The sequence below is a fragment of the Schistocerca serialis genome, chromosome 6 (assembly GCF_023864345.2).
Source record: "Schistocerca serialis cubense isolate TAMUIC-IGC-003099 chromosome 6, iqSchSeri2.2, whole genome shotgun sequence".
In the NCBI taxonomy this organism is placed as follows: domain Eukaryota; kingdom Metazoa; phylum Arthropoda; class Insecta; order Orthoptera; family Acrididae; genus Schistocerca; species Schistocerca serialis.
In genome coordinates, this window is record NC_064643.1 from 262,137,153 (window position 1) to 262,158,665 (window position 21,513).

A 21,513-nucleotide genomic window follows, 5' to 3' on the forward strand; every position below is an offset into this window, starting at 1 on the left:
TGTGTTTTCTATAAATAGAAATATTATGTTTTCCATTCCTGTATCTGTGCAGCATGTACTATACATGTCAGTTAATGATTATTGCAGCCCACTCATTGAAAATCGTTTCAATAAAGACATGTTGCTGCTCAACATTATATTGTCTGACGTGACAGTCTTTGCCATTCCACTTTTGCAACAACTTCGTTAGAAAGAAGCCTGCTGTCACATCTTTGCACTGGTGTTTAACCTCACCATGGCAACCACTAGTTTGCCTATCGACTTTACAACAACTTCAGTGGAAAGAAGCCTGATGCATCTTTGAAATGGCGTCCAACTTCGCCATGGCAACCAGTGGTTCCAAATGGTTCACTAACAGGCCTTGAGAGGGCAACCCATGTACTGTTAAAATGAAGTTCATTTATCCTACATGTTTAAATATTTTCAACACCTGTTAATTGACAATAGCTGTTAAATAAGCTAAGTTTAGTGTGTGTTTATTTTCCTTTCTTGACAATCTTCTGTTGACTAAGAAATTTTACATTGTTATATACCTATAACCTATTGGTCAGTAATGACATCATTCCGTCAGAAGTAGGTGGAGCCTCCATTACTATATAGTAAGATGTGCACTGGTTTTTCCAGTAGTGATTCTCCAGCAGAGGGAGGTTCTTACTCGTTGGTAATTCACCATTTTATAGCTTGATAACTTTATGTATTTTCTTCAATGTACGTAGCCTTCTAATTAAAGCTTTGTATACGACTTGTAGGTCTGAAGATGACCACAGTAATGGTCGAAACTGGACACCGTAATAAATAAATTGTGATCAAGACTGTTTTTGATAGTAAATACCAGTAGTTATGGATGAGCTGAGTCAAATGGTCTACTGGATACATTTGGTCAAGTGCTTGTAGTGCACTAAGTTAGTCAGAACAGACAAGAAACCTTGTACGATGATGTCTGAATCCTCTCCAGTGCCATCAGAATGCAGTATAACTATGCGTCATAATTTGTGAACTGTTCCAGAAGACGCGCTTTGAAAACCTTATCAGGGAAAACAGCAAAACAACCAAGGGAATTCTCCTGCTGGGGTCCATCTGTATAAACAACTATAACACTGTGGAACATACTTAAAATGAACAAAAACAAAGTTGCAAAAACATAATTGGAAGTACACATTTTCTTGTACTGTGTCAAGCTTAAAATCACTTTGGGTCTCTGAAGACACCAATGCGGCAATGCGTTCAGTCCCTGGCTGTGTATTTGGAGATCCAATACACACAGATCTTTGAGACAGTCAGTAGCATGTACCCCAAATGGCTTGGTCACATGGGGCCTATTCTTGAACATCCATTCAAAGGTGGGGCAGACCACTGCACTAAATGCCAATGACTGAGGTGACGCTGAGATATTCAGTGCCTGGAGCCAACAGGATACAACACCAAATCCAGAGTTGTGGTTCACCAGTCTCTGAACTGGGCTGATGCTAAAAGCTCCAGTCGATATCCGAATGTCCTCATGGTGGACAGCTTCTAACATCTCGAGGTAGGAAGTACAGGCTGATCCATAGACCATGCTGCCATAATCTAAACTGATTGAACAGATGCCCTATGAAACTGCAGAAGGCGGAACCTGTAGCTCCCCATGTTTTTCTGCTAAGAAATTTCAAAATATTGAATGACTGGGAAGTCCTTTGTTCGTAGGTCTTTCAGGTGTGGGAGCCAAGTTAATTTTGAGCCAAACAATAATCTCTCAAAATGCACAGTTTCTTGGAAACGTAAAATATTTTCCCCTTGTGAGCACTGGTTGGTTAAAACTTCAATGAGCAAGGTTAAAACTTACACATGCAGTCTTCTCCAGTGAGAACTGAAAACCAGTTGTCCTGGCCCAGGTTTCCAGCCTCCTAATGGCCAGCTGTAGTTGCATCATCAGAGGAAGAGTAGAAGATTGCAAAGTCATCCACAAACACAGAGCGTTCGATAGGACTCCTGACTACTGAGGAAACGCCATTGACAGCGATGGCAAACAATGTGACACTCAGTACACTATCTTGGGGACCCCATTCTCTTGAATTTAGCAGTCAGACAAGGCATCACCAATGTGATATTGAAAATGCCAGTCCTCAAGAAAGGGTGGATAAGAAGTGGCAGCTGTCCATATACTCCCCCCTTCATGAAGTTAGCAAAGGGTGTTGTACCTCCAAATAGTGTCTCCGAGGTCAAAAAACACAAAAACCAAATGGTTTAGGCATAAGAGGGGCTCCTGGATCGTCATCTCCAGTACAATTAAGTTGTCAAGGGTGGAATAGTAGCACCTGAAATCGCACTGGGAGCGGCTCAGCTGACCTCGGGATTCAAGCAGCCAGACGAAGCGATGGATGACAATGCATTCAAGAGTCTTACCCACACAACTGGTAAGAGCTACACTCAGAGATCTGCTGGGGCACTACGGTCCTTACCTGGTTTTTAGAATGGAATTAATATTGCCTCCTTCCAAGTTGTGGAGTACTGTCCATCAAACCAGATCTGATTGAAATAAGAGAGGAGCTGTATTTTTGCTTCAGGGTACAGGTAATGAAGCATGGCATAATGGATCTCATCAGGTCCTGGAGCAGTGTCTCTGGCCACAGACAGAGCTGATTCCAGTTCCCACATGGAGAACGGAAAGTTGTAGGCTTCCTTATCATGTGAGAAGAAATGGAGCTTCCTCATCTCCACAGTCTTATGGAAAAAGTGAAATGCAGGAGCTTGTCTGGATGATGTAGTGACAGTAAAAAAACTGTTCAACTAAAACCTGAGCAATGTCCACCAAGACCCCATTACTTGACAAGGTCATAAGGGGATGTGTGCTGCCCTTGCCTAATATCTGCCTTATTGAGTCCCAAACTTGCACAGTGGAAATGGACCAATTAATGGAAGTCTTGAATTCCTTCCTGGAAGCCCTCTTCCATTCTTTCTTCACAAATCTCACACATTTTCTCGCAGACCTGAAGGCATGGAGGTTTTCTGTAGTCGAATGGTGTTTCAGGTTGTGCAAGCTGTTCGTCTGGGCCTGATTATCAATCAACAATCATCATTCCACCACGGTACACACCGTCATCTGAGGTGGTTACTAGACCAGGGGATGGACTCTGTGGCAGCCCATTGGATCTCACAAGTAATATGGACCACTGTCTCCTGTGCACAATTCTTCTGTCAAAAACAGCCTTTCAACTGCACTGCAGCAACCAATTTACCCTTTGTATCACCCACCTTCATGGCCTCCTGTCAGCCACCATCCAATCCAGATGGATCCATACAGGGAGGTGGTCACTAGAATGCAAATCTGTAGCCACTTCCCTCTGTACTGAGCCTGCAACAGCTGCAGAACAAAATCAAAGGTGAGCGATCAATAAAAGACCCTGAGTTTAAAAGGCAGATATTCTCAGAATGGACGAGTCGCTTGATCATCCAAATCCTGGAGCAAGTGGCAGCCAAGCCCCACAGCACATTGTGGGCACTCCAAGTCCCCCACACAGAGGAATTGGTGTGGGAGTGCCCATAAGGGTTCTGTCATGCATCTGCATCCAAGCACCATTAGGCAGAAGAAAGAACACACTGTGATGTTAAAGGGTGCTAGAACTTTCACAGCAATTGCTCGTGTGGTCATGGTAAGAGGGACGGGAGAAGAGTGGCATCTGTCATCAATGAAAATAGCCGCTTCACCTTTAGCACTGTCTCTGGTAATATTGTCCTTCCTGTACCTGTAGAGGTAGTAACCAGATAATGCAGCTGTGTTGATGACTTTAAGATTAGTTTCTTGTAAGCAGATGCAGAATGGTTTTTCTTGGACCAGGAGCTGTAATTCTTTCAAATGTGAGCGGTATCCATTTACATTCCACTGGAACACAGAAGTCCCTGTGGGAGCCATTGTGTAGCTATGGTTGGTCTTTTCTTTCTCTCTCTGAGGCAGTGATTTACCAGGGGGGGGGGGGGGGTCAGAGGAAACGTTAGGCAATTCCTGGCTCTGAGGTTCCTCTGAATGGAAGTCCATATCCTGAAGAGCATAGTCCCCATCTGAGAGGGAGACAGCTTGTTGATCCAAAGGTTTAACTGCCACTTTCTTTGACTTGGAACTACTTTTTGAAGGATGTTTTTCCTTACTTATGTGAAGATTTGGTTGCCTGGGTTGAGGGAACGGCTTTTGATGGTGGACAGTGGTATGTGGCTTAGGTGGGAAGCCCAGCACCAACAACTTCCGAATGATTCTGTTTCTAGTGTAGCATTTTCCCTACACGTAAACTTACAAGTGCATGTGCTCATACTTGAACCTGTGGTCTGGGTTTGTGCCGAGGCATCACACTTGGCGACTGGCTGATGCAAAAGAAGTAGCAAAAACAGGAGGTTGCATAGCTTTGAAATCTTTTTTAGCTTCACCGTAGGGTATGCATCTCTTGACTTCCAACTTCTGCTTCTGAATTTTCCTTTCCTTGTTGTAAACCTCATGCTTTCTGCTCCACACTGAGTGATTCCCAGAGCAGTTCACACATTTCGAAGGAAGTGTACAAGAATCTCCTGATTCGTGAGCTTAGCCTACACAATTGCCACATGTAGCCCTCCCATTACAGCGCATAGTGTTATGGCCAAATCTTTGACATTTGAAGCTTTGCATTGGGTTATGAACAAACAGGCAAAACTTAAGATGGATATAGTCTGCAAGGATATGTTCAGGTAATTCTGGAGAACTAAATGTTAGAAGAAATGTTGCAGATTTTTCCAATTTGCCATTGACTCTCCTCATATAGTTCTGCACTTACGTGACATCCATTATTTTTCCACTCGTCACGTAAATCCATGGGATCCACCTCCATTACATCGTGGCAGGTAATCAAGCCCTTACTAAAGATAATGGTGTTAGGCAACTCAGTCTCGACGGGGTAGTCACCTAGTGCCTTACATCACAGAAGCTTAGATACTTGGTTTGAATTAGCAGTTTCAACTAGAAGTGTTCCATTACAAAGTCATTTGATCCTTTTTAGGAACCCAGCAGTACCTTCCTATGCCTTGTGAATACAGAAAGGGGGACCTTATCAAAAGTCCCTCATGTTCTCTCGATTACAATGAAAGTATTATGGCACACTAATGTCCTGTTCCTATGATCCTGAGACTCCTTTTTGGGAGGATTAAACCAAACAAGCTCTCTTTGATGAGTGGGTGCAGGTACTACCTGACCGTTCCATAGGGATCCCACGAGACGCTAGGGAAACAACTATCAATGCAGGCAGAGCTCTGCATACCTGAGCAAGCCTCATACAATTTGGGGTGGCAGGTGCCCCAGAGGTTGCCCACTAGAAACTGTTTTACCTCAACTGCCATTCATCTCATCAGCACATGGCACACCTTGAGGTTGAGGTTTTTATGGAGGTGTGTAGCTTTCTCACAGTTCAGGTGGTGAAACCAAGGCTCCCATTCTCTGAAACACACAACATTCCACTGCTGCGTCACACAGTGGCGCACAGCATTGACATATGCTGTGCATCTCAATGGGGGCATACTGAACACCTATGAAAAGGTATCAAAAAAACTTCTTGAGTTTCCCATTCATCAAAAAACAAAATTAATTTTATACATTTATTAGTTTCAGATACAAATGTGCCACACCAGACGATTCTTTTTCATACACCCTGTATTTGTCACAAATGTCATGAGAGATATTCCATACATTATAGTGGTACGTGACATTAACGTTTTAAAGGAAAATTCTTATACAACGCAATGTGTGATCTAATTCAGCAGTCTCAACTTAATACAAAAAGGTAAACAGCTCTACAAGATTCAGTAACATTTTTAAGTCGTTGGTTGATAATATTATTACAAACATTTACAAACATAATACACAATATAGTGAATCTACAAGTTATATACATTGCAGTATCAGACCATTGTTTATTTATTTGGGAGGGAGGTGTGTGTGTGCAAAAACGGCTAAGGTCACAATTGACCATGTCATAACCTTGCAACATTAATAAATAGAAGTAGTTAAAGCCAACTAAACGTTTAGCCCAATTGACAGAAGGAAAGAGACATAACGCAAGGACTTCCCCTTGGAGAAACGACCACAAAATACATCATGGAGACAGCAGAGGTCCCAAACCAATGATTAAATGCCCTTTGCCATATTTCTACAATGGACAAAAAGTAAAATGTGGTTGACAGCCTACGCGTCATTCACTAAAACAGTCGATAATTCAGATGGCAAACACATTGGAATGTAAGTGGTTAAAAAAGGGCATCTGGTCAGGAAAAGGTGAACTATCAAAGGCTGATGACAATGAGCATAAAGTAGTGGGGGATGACCACTTAAAAAATGGCAATGGTTAGAAAGACAGTGTCCAATACGTAACCAAGCTGAATGATCTCCTCATTATGAGAGGGCTGAGAGGAGGTCAAATAGGCTACTGGGAAAGGTTTAATTCCCCAGAGTTTGTTCCCACGAAGAAAAGACCAGTGGTGATGCCAAGGAGACACCAGAGGCTGACAGGCGGCAACATGGAGATCATCTGAAAGAATGGAAGAGCTAGCAGGCTTAGGTAGGATGGCTGCAGCCTTGGCAACAGTGTCAGTAGCCTCATTTCCCATCAGACCAATTTGATAAGGAACCCACAAAAACATCAAGGTCGCTCCCTCAACAGCGAGCAAGTGGACCTGTTGCACTAAGGGATGGACTATGCACAGCACACACAGGTTCTGAAGGGGCAATGATAGAATCGGACATATGACACAATTACAAAGCCTGTGCCATCAGATTTACTGGGTGGCCTGACAGAGGGCAGACAGCTCTGCTGTAAAAACCGATCATTGTTCTGGAAACCAATACCAAAAATATTCAGTGCCAATGACAAAAGCACACCCAACATCACGGTCAGTCTTAGGACCATCAGTGTACATGAAAATGCTATCACTAAGTTGTGTGCTGAGTACGAGAAACTTACTGTGATAGATCAAATCCGGAGTAGTGCCCTATGGAAGCAAATGAAGTCCAAGATGAAAACGGGCCACCGCACAAAGCCAAGGTGGTGAAGGATTTACACACATTGGGAAAGTGGCATGTAGCATGAACTTCATCCACTGGAGCAGTAGCCGAATGCAAACTTTGGGAGGTAGCAGAGAAGAAAGTCTTGCTCCATACCAGCAGTCAAGGGAGTCATCGAAAAAGAGGGCATAGCATGAGTGGCCGGGCATGGCAGACAAATGGCATGTGTATCCGCTGAGGAGGACATCATCCTGGTATACAGCAGCAGTTCAGCAGCTTCTGCGGAGAGACTCTCAATGGGGCTAGTGTAAAAGGCACCAGCAGCCAAACGTATTCCACAATGGTAGATTGTGTAAGGTGGACGGACGTTCAGAGGAATATATGAAACACACACAGTCCAATTTTGAAGGGACAAGAGGAGGGTGGTCCGATCCACTCCCCCGGATGTACCACTTAGGACACGTAGAACATTAACGGACCGGGTACAGCGTGCAGCTAAGTAAGACACATGGGAGGACCAAGAAAGTTTCCTAACAAGCATGAACCCCAGGAATTTCATAGTTTCAGTGAACAGGAGAGCAAAAGACCCAAGATGTAAAGACAGTGGAAGAAACCCATTGTGCTGCCAGAAATTCATGCAAAGTTTTGTCAATGGAAAAGTGAAAGCCATTATCAATGTTCCACGAGTTAAGGCAATCAAGACATTTTTGAGGACACCACTCAAAGACACAAGTCCTCCGAGAACTGCAACAGATTTCAAAGCCATCTATGGAAAGGGAGCCAGAGATACCTGGCGGGAAACAGTCCATAATAGTGTTAATGGCTATAGGAAAGAGAATGACAACCAGGACAGAGGCTTGAAATGCTGTTCTCAAGGATAAAGGTGTCCAACGAGGCTTGAAAACTCTTGTTTTTTAAAAATTGGGGCAGCCAGAAGTCCCATATGTACAGAGTACAGAGGATACCAGTCCTCCATTAGGTGTCCCGGCTTTCTCCAAATATTGGTATCATTCATAAAATGGTTTGACAAAGTAACAAAATGGTCAACTGCTGAATGGTGTGCTCCAAATTCACATTGTGCAGTGGTTTGTAGTCTGCAAGACTCAAGCCAGCATACCAGCCGGCCATGAATCAAAAGTTTCATCATCTTGCAAACACAGTAAGTTCCATCACATTGCAAACACAGTGGTGAGAGAAATAGGGCAGTAGCTAGAAGGAAGATGTTTGTGCTTACCGGGCTTAGGTATGGATGTGACTGGGGCTTCACACCAACATATGGGAAATATGTCATTTGCCCAAACGCAACTCTGCGTACAAAGGAGAAAGTGCTTGCCCACAAGAGAAAGGTGCTGCAACATCTGAATGTGAACATCGTCTGACCATGGGACAGAAATCAGGATGAAGAGAGAGCATGATCAAGTAAGCCTGCTCTGGTGACCACGAATGATGCAGGGGTGTAGACATTAGAAACAAAAAGGTTAAATGAGGAAGGTGACATTGTTATATTCACGATTCTGAAAGAAGGGGGATATCCCCTGGGCTGTCTCCACTCCTTTCCTAAGGAGGGAGGCAGGGTGATAGAGGGTGGAGCTCAAAATCTCAGAAAATAGTAGCACAAGTTTTGGAGATAGAAATAGGGTCCACAATGACATCATCTGTTACAGTCAAGCTGGAAATTGGGGAATTGATCTTGATCCCAGAGAGCAAACGGAGGCTGCCTCACACAACAGAAGAGGGAGTGAAATTGTTAAAAGAACTAATAAATGAAATCCAGATAGCTTTTCTGCTATCCTGAAGAATGTGACGACACTGTGCATGCAACTGTTTATAACAAATATAGTCCCCCATCATAAGATGACAGTTAAAAATGCAGATAGCATCTCCACGTCTCAGTCGCATTATGGCATGCCTCAGTCCACCGGTGGACAAGGACACGAAGTGGTAAAGATGAAGTGCAAGGTATGGAACATTTCATGGTGGCAAGGATAACGTTTGTAAGGTACTCCACCTGGTCATCACAACTGGGGAAATGTTTGTCTAAGGTTACCAGGGAGGAGTTAAGCCTCCAGTTGGCCTTAGAAAGCTGTCAATTGGGTTTACACTCAGGTGGGGTAGGAGCCACATTGACACTTATGGTGACAAAAAACAATGACAATGGATCTAGGACTTACTCACGAAATGTCATGGACATTTAATACTGCCAAAGTTGGCAACCCTACACTCGGTGCAGACTTTGTGAACCGCTGCCTGATCAAGGTTCTGGTAGGTGGATAGGCAAATGAAACTGGATGGTGTGACAAGAACATCTTCCAGTCAACAGAAACAGTCACAGCAATTTGGTATAGCATTTCTTCGATTGGCTGCTACGAGAGTTTCCTTCACTTACCCATCAGGCCACCATTGACAAGAAGAGATACCACATGACTGCATCACATTCACACTACACTGGGACAACCCATGGTTGCTCAGTCAAGGAGGCTTCTGCCATATGAGCTCCAGGCAACACAAGCAGCTTTCAATGAGATGCTGAATGCAGGTATTGTAAACAGATCTAATAGTTCATGGGCACCTCCAGTCCACATGGTGTGCAAAAAATAAGGATCTTGGCAATTTTGCAGAGATTACAGGACACTTAATGCCCTTACAATTGCTGATTACTACCCCATACTTCTCTTGACAGATTTTAACTACATCATTGCTTGAGCTCAGGTATTTAGTGCAGTTGTCTGTAAAAAGCCTTATTTACAATTTCCAGTAGCGCCAGAAGGTGCACAGGAAACCAAGGTAATAACAACTTTTGGCGTTTTTGAATACAACATGTGGTCTGCCTGGTCTTATTGTAGCAGTGGTTGTTCCCACTTTACGGTCACATAACAAACAGTGCATGTGGTGCACAGTTTGACATTTCTGTTTTCTTATGTAGATAACCACACTCCTATTTCCTTTATTGTGGAAGAACATGTCTCACACTGAAGGCAACCTTTTCAGCATCTATAAGAGTATGGTATAGCTATTATTGCAGTTACTACTGGTGATACATTCCTAGACTACTGCTTAAGGTACTGCTTCCAGGCAAGGAAAGTGACTTGTACCCTGACTAATGAAGAGGTGTTTCACAAAGTCAAACAAGGTTTAGCCCAAGCGGCATGGTTGGCTCATCCACAAATTAATGCACCACTATCTCTCAGTGGTGAGAGCAGATCAATCCACAATTGGAGCAGCATTGAGACAGAAGGTAGATGGCCATTGGCAACAATCTTGTTTTATTCACAAAATCTTATGCCACTAAAAGAAACTAGAATGCTACTGATCGAGAGTTGCTGGTGATTTAAGAAACAGTCAAGCATTTTTGGTCATCAGTGGAAGGCAGACATTTTACAGTCAATACCGATCGCAAATCTTTTACTAGTTTCTTCCTATGTAAAACAGATCATGGATCACTGCATCAGTGAAGACAAGCACAATTTACAAGGCAGTTATAATGTTGTCACAGAGGGCTTGTTGTGAAATTGTGCCAGTCCACAGGCAGTGAGTGCCATGCAATGACTAGTAGCAAAACAACAGGAGAACACAACACTACAAGACCAGCTCAGGTGTGAACACACAGCTTTGCAAATGAATCAGCTTCCAGTGTCATACTGTATGATGGTTGGTTGACATGCAACAGCACATAACAGGCAATACCCGCACATACTCTGAGAATATCAACATTTAGTATTTCAAGTGTTACATAATCCTGGCTCATGCAAGTGTCAGGGCAATGGCCAAATTAGTAGCAAACAAGCTGGTGTAGCCATGAACACAGAAGGGCTGTAAACAGTGGCATGCTCTTGTCTGGAATGTCAGCACAGCACAGTCAGCTGACATGCTTTCCCTCCAATGGCAAAATTCCCAGCACCCACAACAAGATTTTCACATGTACATGTTGACATTGTCGGGTCATTACCCTACTCGGACAGTCACATCTCTTTACTCATAGCAGTTGATTGTGAGGTGGCCTGCAGTTATTTCCATACCAGGCATCTCCACAGAGACTGTGGCAAAGGCAATGTCACTCACACACTTTTCGAGGTTTGGCATCCTTCGACCATAACAACTGATCATGGACAACAGTTCAAGTCGCAGCTACTTCGGGAACTACTTCGGCTACGCAGTTACCACCACCTTTGCACCACCAGCTACCTCCCAGCAAGTAATGGGATGCAGGAGAGGCTACACCACAAACTACAGGTGGCACTAATGTGCTTCTTGTCAACATAGATGGACACTATCACTTGTATCCCGGGCCTGTGAACAGCTGTAAAGGAAAGCTTTTAGTATTCACCAACCCAACTGGTCTTTGGAGAGCAGATAGGGTTACCAGAACTTATTGTACTTGCAATATTTCAACCAATTCAGCAGAAGTGAGTTCACTTGGCAGTTGAGCTCACGCATGTCATGACTGCATACGGCACCACTCATTAGGCATAATGCAAGAAAGTCTTGATTCACAGAGATCTGGACATTGATGCATATATGGCTCAAAGACAAAACCGTATGACTGCCATCACTGTTGCCTTCGACAGTTTCACTGATGAACTTGGTAAATGGTCAATGAAAGCAGTAACACACCAGCATCTGAAGAAATTGCAACACATTGTAGAAGTGAAAGGGTGTGTACAGGCTGAAGAACTATGTTTAGTACTTCAGTCGGATTTTGCTGATAACTGGTCCATAATTCTTCCACAAGAAGTACAAGGGTATCATTGGATTAATGACCAGGTTTCAATTGTTACAGGAGTGACATATTTTCAAAACAAGACCACAAGTGTTACAGTTATAAGTGATGACACAGGACTTGACTCAGCGCATGCTTTGCTAGCAATGCGCAAAATTCTTCAACTGCAAACAGGGGCAGAGAAGATCATCATTATTTCTGATACTGCTCCTAGTCATTTTAAAAATTGTTACCAGCTGTTTGGATTGAGTAAGTCGCTTGTGCTGACTGATTGGGTATACAGTGCTACTGGTCATGGGGAGGGGCCTTGTGATGGTGTAGGCGGCCTGCTGAAGCACTACGGTACAAAACAATCTTTCCAGACCAAATACATCTGCGATTCAGAAAGCTTAGGATTTTATGAAAGTCATGAAATCTTACACACCCACAGCCCTCATTCTTTTGTCCAAGAGGAAATCATAGAATTCTGTGAGCAGAAAAAAATAAGAATGGTCCAAACAAACTACTCCTGTGAAAGGAATTCAGAAGACACATTTTTGGACTCAAAGTGATGGGCAAACTCATATTGCACACACTTTAAAGAGGAAGAAAGAAGAAATTTCGTTCATTCGGCCAACACCTCAGAAACAGCAGGATAATATTCAGATTCACAACCTGAGAAGGGGGATGTTTGTGGCTTGTGTGTATGACTGTGTGACTGTTAGATTGCAGAGTCTTACTCATCTTTCAAAACTAAAATTATGTTAAACAAGGTTAGGTTTTCATTTTTATGAGCCTTTTATGTGATCATGTGGTAATAAAACAGGTTTTATCTATGGCAAAAATTTCAATTGTTTATAAAATCCATTCAGCCTAAAAGTGGTAGCTCTCCTTTTCAGTGAATGTAGAAGTATATGGTACTATTCAACAGAAAAAAAATCAAAATTTTGTGGATTGGCATTTTTGGAAGAAAAAAAAAACCAAAACCTTTTCCATAAATTATAAAAAAAGTTCAAAACGCTATAAAAGAACTTGGACAGGTAAGTCCAAATGGAGGACTTCTTTGTAATCATAAAGCAATTATCTTTCAAATAATAAAAAAACAACAAAATATCTAGATCTGTTCTCGTGATACACCGGTTATCTTTGGAGGGCTGTATCTCGGAGCACAAATTTTTTTGGAGAAAACAAAAAATACATGTTCCTTACTTAGTTCTTCATTTTAACACATGCAAAATTCAACAACTTCCAAGACTATGAAGGTAAGATTTTTTCCTAGCCTGCCTGAATTGATATGGACTATGCCGGTAGCATGTAGAGCTGCATCAAACCAGTCTTTGGACTGAAGACTACAACAATATACAACTCAGTATTTAATGTATCATTTATTCATATATTGTCTTACAGTTGTCCAAGAATATGAGGTTATTACAGTCACATTTGCATATTCTAGTAAACATCTGTACCTAGGGCCACTTTGAAACACTGTACCTAGAGCCATAAGTTTAGGTCGTAGACCACAGTAGAACTTATTGAGAAAGTGCATAATCTTCATCAGCAATTAAGAAGCATGGAAATGAACTTTCAGTTGATATGAAATTTTAGCTTAAAAATCTGGTTAGGTCACAAATGCTTAAAAAAATTAATGGTATTTACAGTTCTCGTGGTAGGCATGTTGGTACGCCAGTCTCTATCTATGATATTGAAGAGAACTTTGGCAGAGTTTATTTGAAGGCCTTTATACCAACTGTAATTTCAAAAGACAAGATGAACTATTCCATTACTAATCTCAAAAATAACTCCGAAAATATAAACAATCAGGCATACAGCAATGAGGAAACAGAAATCAGGATGTACTAACTGATACTACGAATCATATTGAGTTACGAAGTATACCCAAAAATTAAGGACTCACAGAAATGGGTTTAATGAAGATTCACAGCTATCTGCCACAAATTATGAAAACCTTAACAATGCACAGCCCCAGTGTGACAAAAGACGAAAAAGTAACAAAGTTTATTGCCTTTGCTGACAGTCATGGTCGTGGGATTGCTACACGGATCAGTGACAGAATATCTGAAAAAGCAACAGCATTTGTTAAGCCTGGTGCTCCATGTCTGAAATATGAAATCTCGTCCACCAGTCTGAAGTCGGCAAATTAACGATTTTATTGTGTTGTTTGGAGGAGCAAGTGATGTATTTAAAAATGAAACTCCAACAGCTACTGATGAATTAAAGAAGTGTTTAGGACACTTGACTCATACAAATGTCCTGTTAATGACTATTCTATACTGATACAACCTACCGCCGTGGTCGTGTGCAAACAGAGAGATAAGTGTTGCAAGCTTGTTACTCTCAAAAATATGCACACGATATGAAAACACAGAAGCCATTGATCTGAGTGGTATAGGGTGTAGATACTACACTAGACATGGACCACACCTAAATGAGCTAGGGAAGCAGCTTGTTGTGGGAAAAATAAACATATGTGTTGTCAAGAAATCGGAGATAAGACATACAGTATCAAAGAAAATGGATACATCATCACATCATCTCCGTGTGCCAAAACAGCAATCATTTCTCTGTTATGCAGAAGTGGTGCACAGCACATTCGAAGAAAAGAAGCAGACTCCATCAATGTAGAAGAAGACTCCAGGCTCCCACACAGATAATTTTTTATAGACAGATCCTTACCAAGTAAGAATGAGGTCAGTGATATAGTAAAAATGCCCTTACGAATCTCAATTATATTAACGTAAATCCCAGAACTGGTAATCAAATAAATTACAGCAACAAACATCTTTCTGTTTGCCATCAAACTATTCAGTCAATAACAAACAAAGTTTTAGATATAGAGAGCTTACTAAATACAGAACTTAACTGTATTAATGCTCTGTGCATTACAGAATACTGGCTAAATAATGACCAAATTGACTCTTTTGCTATACCAGGATACACGCTAGAAAATTATTTCTGTAGAAACAGCTATAAAAATGGAGGTACCACAATTTTCATCAAGCATGAGTTAAAATATAAATCAATCAATAAGTTTTAACATCTCAGTGCAGAAAGAGACTTTGACCTGGCACTCACTCATTGAAGTCAGTGAGGCAAATACAGTTGTAGCATGTATTTATGGCTCCCCAAATGGAAATTTTGACTCATTTCTAAATAAGCTTGAATATGTGCTAAACAGGTTTCATCTAGATAAAAATTCAATAATGCTTTGTGGGGGCTTCAACATTGATTTTCTTGGAACCAGCAAAAGGAAAGAACTATTACTCAACCTCACAGACACTTCCAACTTAAAACAGACTATAACAATCCCAACAAGAATAAAAAAACTACTGCTACTGCCTTGGATCACATATTTGTGAATACAAATTGTACTGCAAAATGTATAAGTATTACTCATGCAAACAAAGTTGACACTTGGCGCAGTGGCCGATGGCTGCGACTGTAAATGGGAAATGCCTTTACAGTCGCTCCCAGCAGCCACAGTGCCAAGTGTCAACTTTGTTTTCACACGTAATACAAGCCTTAGCGATTACGAAGCTCAAGTTAACACCATCCAAAGTCACTTACTCCCCAACCAGAAGGAAATACGGAAGCGTCCGATCCCGCCCGTCTGCTTTGACCCATGACATCACAAATATTGCGGAAACGACCATAAACCACGATTCCAATATGGCACACATAAAGTTGGTACGTACACATTATGAGAACAAAAATACATCGAAAAACAAACACACACACTTTCCACAAAAAGCCTAATGACACTAATGGGACAAGCGCGGGAAATGGGGTGGTTTTGGGTGGGGGTCAAACTAAATATAAACAAATTTAGACACCCATCCCCATACAAACCACACAAAACGACAAAAAAAACCATCATCACAAAACTCCAAAAATACCACTAAACACATTTTCATCTGGGATCGGACACTTCCCTTGACCTATATAGCTCAACAGCAGCTCCCGATCCCATAAGTTAGGATCAAACACTTCCCTTGGCTTATATATCTCAAAAGCATCTCTCGATACCAATATCAACATACACAGCCACACATTGGGGTCGAACACTTCCCTTGACCCGCGCACTGTTAATTTTATCCGTCATATCCATTCGTGAACATAAACAACAACAGATTAATTTCACTAAAAGTACCACACAATGTACAGCGAACAACACTAAATTAACCTTCACACAAAGTCGTTAACTCACTGAAATGAATTACACTACAAACACAGCTGACACTCTAACAATTCTGGATAATGAGCAAAAGCAAACTGAGCCCATTACACCACACAAACGAAAACCCTGAACATACCACCAGAGAGCACAACAAACCACAACACGATGACATCTACAAACACGCCACACTCACAAACCCAACTCCGCGCCGTCATGACGTCACACACGACAACACCCTTACGTCACGGGTCAAAGCAGACGCGTGGGATCGGACGCTTCTGTCGACCCCAACCAGAATTATAAAAGAACTATAACAGCAAGACAGTTTTGTACAAACAATAAGAAACATTCAACTCCCTGTTATCAGAAGAAAGGTGGGAAGATGTTTGGCAAATAGATGACACCAACAAAAAGTTTGAGAAATTCTCTACCATCTTCATTGATTACACTGAAATTGCATTCCCTCTCAAAACACAAGAAATGAGAGGCACAACTAAAAAAGCAAAGCTATGGATAACAACAGGGATCAAAATATCAAGTGTGAGGAAAAGAGAATTACTCAAATACAGGAAAAACACTAACATACCCCCTCTTCTAAACAGTTACATACAGGAGTACATCCAAATCTACAGAAGAGTGATACAACAGGCAAAAAATGGCCAATGATAAGTTCATAACAGAATCAGCAAATAAAAGCCAAGCAGTATGGACAGTCATAAAGACAGAAGCAAATAAAGTGTCCCATAAAATGGCAAATGTCACTCTCAACCATGAGAACAAGTGTATAACTGATTCCCAACACATCACAAATCTTTTTAAATGTTGCTTTGCAGAGATCACAAATAATTTAATAGTCATTGATAAAAGATACTAGAAAGAAACAGAAAAACAAAGTGCACTCATGTTCCTCTTCTGTTCCTCTTCAATCTACATTGATGGAACAACCCCAGATGAAATCATCAGTGTGGCATCAGTTCATGCAAAAATGTCATCAGGGATTGATGGTATTCCTGATTACATCATAAAGCAATGTATTAAAAACATTTCACTTCCTCTTACAGACATAGTAAATTCATCTTTTCTGACAGCCACATTTCCAGACAGTTTAAAAATTGCTAAAGGGGCCCCCATCTGTAAGAAAGGAGACGAAACAAATATAGAAAACTATAGACCAGTTTCATTACTATCAGGCTTTAGTAAAATCATAGAAAAAGTAAGGTATAATAGGTTAATGAAGTTCTTAAAGAAAGACAAAATTCTTGCTGATTCTCAGCATGGATTCAGGAAAAATAAATCAACAACCAGTGCAATCTATGATTTTGGAAAATGCCCTGCAAGCAATAGATAAAAAATAAAGAGCCACTGGAATTTTTTTAGACTTAAGTAAAGCCTTTGACATACTGGACCACAACATACTGTTGGAGAATCTCCAAGTATATGGCGTTAGAGGCACTGCACTAAAATGGTTCACTTCGTACTTGACGAACAGGAAACAAAAAATACAAATAAAACATGATCTAAAGGAAAACACCAGGATATGAGTCTCAGATGCAGAAGTTCTAAATAAAGGAGTCCTTCCGGGATCCATTCTTGGGCCAATCCTCTTTCCCCTGTATATAAATGATCTAGACCTGAAGATTGAGTCACAAACAAACATTATTTTTTGCAGATGAGATAAGCATCCTAATGTCAGGAAATACCTCAAGTCAGCTTCAAACAACTGTTAATAAGACTACAGAACAGCTAAATAGATGGCTTGAAGAGAATAAACTTATGATAAACAGCCAAAAAACAACATTTCTAAATTTCTTTTAAAAGGTGATGCATGCTGCACCAGTTTGACAAGAAACTCCGATAAAATTTCATCTTTTCTAGAAACAAAGTTTTTAGGCTTAATGCTTCAAAAGGCACACCCATATGAACAAAATTAAATGAACACTAAATAAAATGTGTTACAGTCTGTGTTTACACTCTGTCAAAGCAAGTTATAGCTCTGTCCGAACTGCCTACTGTGCCCAATTCCACAGCATCCTACTGTACAGAATTATATTCTGGGGTAATACACCACCTAGTTCAGTCATCATCTTAACTCAAAAAAGAACTGTAACAGCAATGCAACATGCTTGACAAACAGATTCTTGCAAACCCCTCTTTCAAAAGTCATCAATTCTCCCTCTTCCTTGTATGTATATACTAGAAATCTGTAAATATATTAAAAAGAATTTAAAAGCTGTAAATGAAAATTTTAATGTCCATGAAAATGATACAAGACAAAAGGAAAAGTTTCACATCCAGTCAATAAGGAAATCAACCTATAAAACCTCCACAGTAAACAGCGCTATACAAATTTACCAGTCTTCCGTAAAATGTAAAAGACGTATCATCATTGTTACTCTTCTGAAAACCCAGAGAGATTCTTATTGGATCATTGCTTCTATTCAGTAGCAGAATTTCTAGATCATTTAAGATACAAAAGACTTGAAACAAGACAGTGCGGCTACTGCAAAAACCTTTGTTAATAAAGCTAAAATTCATGTATGTATGTGTATGTATGTTCTGTATCCCACATTCTGGAAAGATTTATAGGATGAATCAATAAATCAACCGGCATCTGGCCAATTGGTGATATATATATATATCGTTAAATTTTATGGTGAACCTTCCGCTCTCCTTTATTTTGCACAATTCTCCTCACTTCTAGTTTCTGTAAAATGACCATTATCAAGCATAAGCTGATATAAACAGCTGGAAAGTTATACCATAATAAGAGTAATCTGCTCTTTTGAGCCTATCACAGCAGTAAAAAGTTTTTTACAATAATTACTGTGTATGAGAGCGAAGCCTGCATCATTCCCAACTGTTTATGCCAGCTTATGCTTGAGAATGGTCATTTGACCAAAACTAGTAGCAAAGCTGAATGTTCACCTCGAATTTTAACAATTATTTGGCAGCTGAATGTCCCCACCTGCAAACATACATGATATAAATATATTTTCCAGTGTTTATGCTTAACATTTGGAGTAAATCTATCAAATTTTAATATTAAATATAATGTAAAATTGATTACTGGACTTCACCGAATCAACTTCACTACAGTACGAGGTGCAGATTTTAAATTTATACCCATAATAACTTTCAGAACCTGCACTAACAAGTGATCTTTTAAATTTTTGTTATAAATAAAGTTTGTTTGAGTAGTAACTTTATTACATTTTGCCTTTGCCTAAATGTATAAAAATAATAATTAAAGTAAAAATTGAACTATGGTTCTAGGTACAGGGTTGTGGCCTTAGGTACATATATGTAAGGCCCTTGGTACAATCCACCTTGAACCTAGGACTACATGCAAGGAAATGGGCGACTTTTTTTAAAAGAGACATTTTAGTTAAGTAAAAATTTTTAAATCTGTACAGAAAAACCACTGTGAAGTAGTACGCTGTCTATTTTTTGTAACCAATCATAAAACGTTGGCCCTGGTCTCCCATACTTGATTTTTTTTTTTTTCAAAATTAATTCTATATTAACTAACATAATAATATCTACCTAGAGAAAGTTTATCAATGATCTTCTAACCATTTCAGTTTAAAATGGTTCCTTTGTAGACACAACCCTGCAGGACACTGTAGTGCCAATCAGCCCCCTCCCCTCCCAAATCCCACCTATTCCTCTTAATTCAGCTTTCCCATTGGAACTTCAAAGGTAGTATAGCATTGGAATAATATTTCCGTACAAAGTGTTTCTGTAATGTCAGCTGCTGTCCCATAACAATGAAAAATAAGTTTTTAAGACTCACCGGGTTTTGAATCTTCACTATGTGCAGATTTGCTGTAGGTCTTCAACACACCACTACTACTACTACTTTCTACTTCTGTGGGAAGCTGTACAGGATATTCGTCATTTGGAGCGTGTCCTGTATTACTTCCTTTGAGCGGTACAGAACTATTTGCTTTTTCGGTATTCCACAGTGAGACAACGTCTAATAACTTCGCTGATTTTCCTGTAAAAACTTGTCCCTCACAAGAAGTGTCAATAACTACCGGAATGTCTGCAGTATTTTTGGTGTTATCTGTAGAAATTGTAACTACTGTCTTCTTCCTGGGAAAACGTACATTTTCTGATAGCATTCTCTGTGATGAATTACTGGCTTGCTTATGCGATTTTCGCTCCCGAGATGCTTGAGCTGTCGTACTAAAGGCAACAAAGTTCTCTTCACCTTCGACGGTGTCCAAATTCTTCTCGTGCTTTTCCCGCGTATTGGAAATTTCATTGCTTGACAATGAGGATGTGGGTATTGTAATCGGTTGTGCCTCACACGTTTCAGTTATTTCTGTTTCGACTTTCTCTAATGTTATGTTTTCATCTTCCTCGTGATCAGATGAAACGTGCAAATTGTTAACGTCATCATTAGCATCAATCTGAAATACTGAATCGACAGGAAACGTAAACAAATTAAATTCCGACAAATCTTCTATATCTTTAGAAGTATCAAATTCTGTTCCGTATTTCCTGCAAACAGGGCCATTTTGGCATTCGAGTTTGTCCTTCAACACGTCCTGGAAGGCAATTTTACAATTCAAGTCTTTAACTATGCTTTTCTCTTTCGCATAAGATTCCTCTGAACATTCGCTTCCTGTGTCTGATAATGAAAGGGCAACAATCTGCACAGATGAATTATCTAAGTCGCTTCTACGCTTTTTTCTGTCCGGTACTGTCAGTCTTCCCTGCTCCAAGTTATCGCCTCTTTCCAATAATGTCGTAACCGAGCCTGCATCATCTTCAGGTGAAGTCAAAATTCTATCACTGTTGTTTTGAGTATTGCTAGGAGTTTCTGTATTTTCTGGTAAATCTGCAAGCAGATCGAATGACAAAAGTCCATCTGATGAGGTCGTGACAACATACTTTTTACGAGTAAGGTCTGCATGAACAGCATTATTACTCTCTGCGCTTAATCTACAGCCGGTTTCTGTAGATTCACTCCTCAGAAGACAGTCAATATCATTCGCCACGTTCGATTTCAACCATACATCGCCAGAACAACTACCGGTATCCTGAACCAGTAATTCGGCGGTTTTACAATCAGAATTTTCCTGCTCAGGCGAATTTGTCGGAATTAAACGCACATTCTGTATATTGATGAGTGGAGACGAGACGTCTTGGTTATTAAAATGAACGTCCTGGCAAATATCTGCACACTTGTAATTCAAGTTTATTTGAAAGTATGCTTCACTGTCTTCTGTCTTTGCATTGGCGTCTTCAATTTGCCCGCTGTCTTTCTGAGACTGAATAATTCCTTCACACGACATTTGTTAGCCCCGTGTTGAAGGGGTCTACACAAGCACAACCACGAGAAGCAGACTTGCAGCCGACGTTGCAACTACTACGTCAAAGGTCTAGTGGAGGGAGAAATACCAATCGTGCGCGCGAGAGTGTCTTGTTTACGCTTTGAGATAACAACAAAAATTTAAAAAAAAGAGTTGGTTTTTAATTAACAGTTGGTTTTTTGGTATCTACTAAGCAAAGAAAAAACGATTTAATGTGCATGCTTGTTGCTTATTGTGTCTCGTGCCTGACCCCCACACTCGACCAGCCGATTAGTTTGCAATTTGCATAATATGTTATTGATAGACGTAA

General features: G+C 40.5%; 1 protein-coding gene across 2 annotated transcripts in view; it reads right to left on the reverse strand.

Annotated features, from left to right (window-relative positions):
* The window catches only part of LOC126483775 (uncharacterized), a 150,822-nt gene extending 129,571 nt beyond the window's left edge, over positions 1-21,251 (reverse strand). The window contains exon 1 of one of the 2 annotated variants that reach the window (XM_050106931.1): positions 19,676-21,251. In XM_050106931.1, the coding sequence (XP_049962888.1) occupies positions 19,676-21,185 (1,510 nt within the window). In that variant the 5' untranslated portion in view covers positions 21,186-21,251. The remainder of the gene's footprint in view (positions 1-19,675) is intronic. The other variant, XM_050106930.1, reaches the window with a different exon arrangement.
* Between the last annotated feature and the right edge of the window lie 262 nt (positions 21,252-21,513).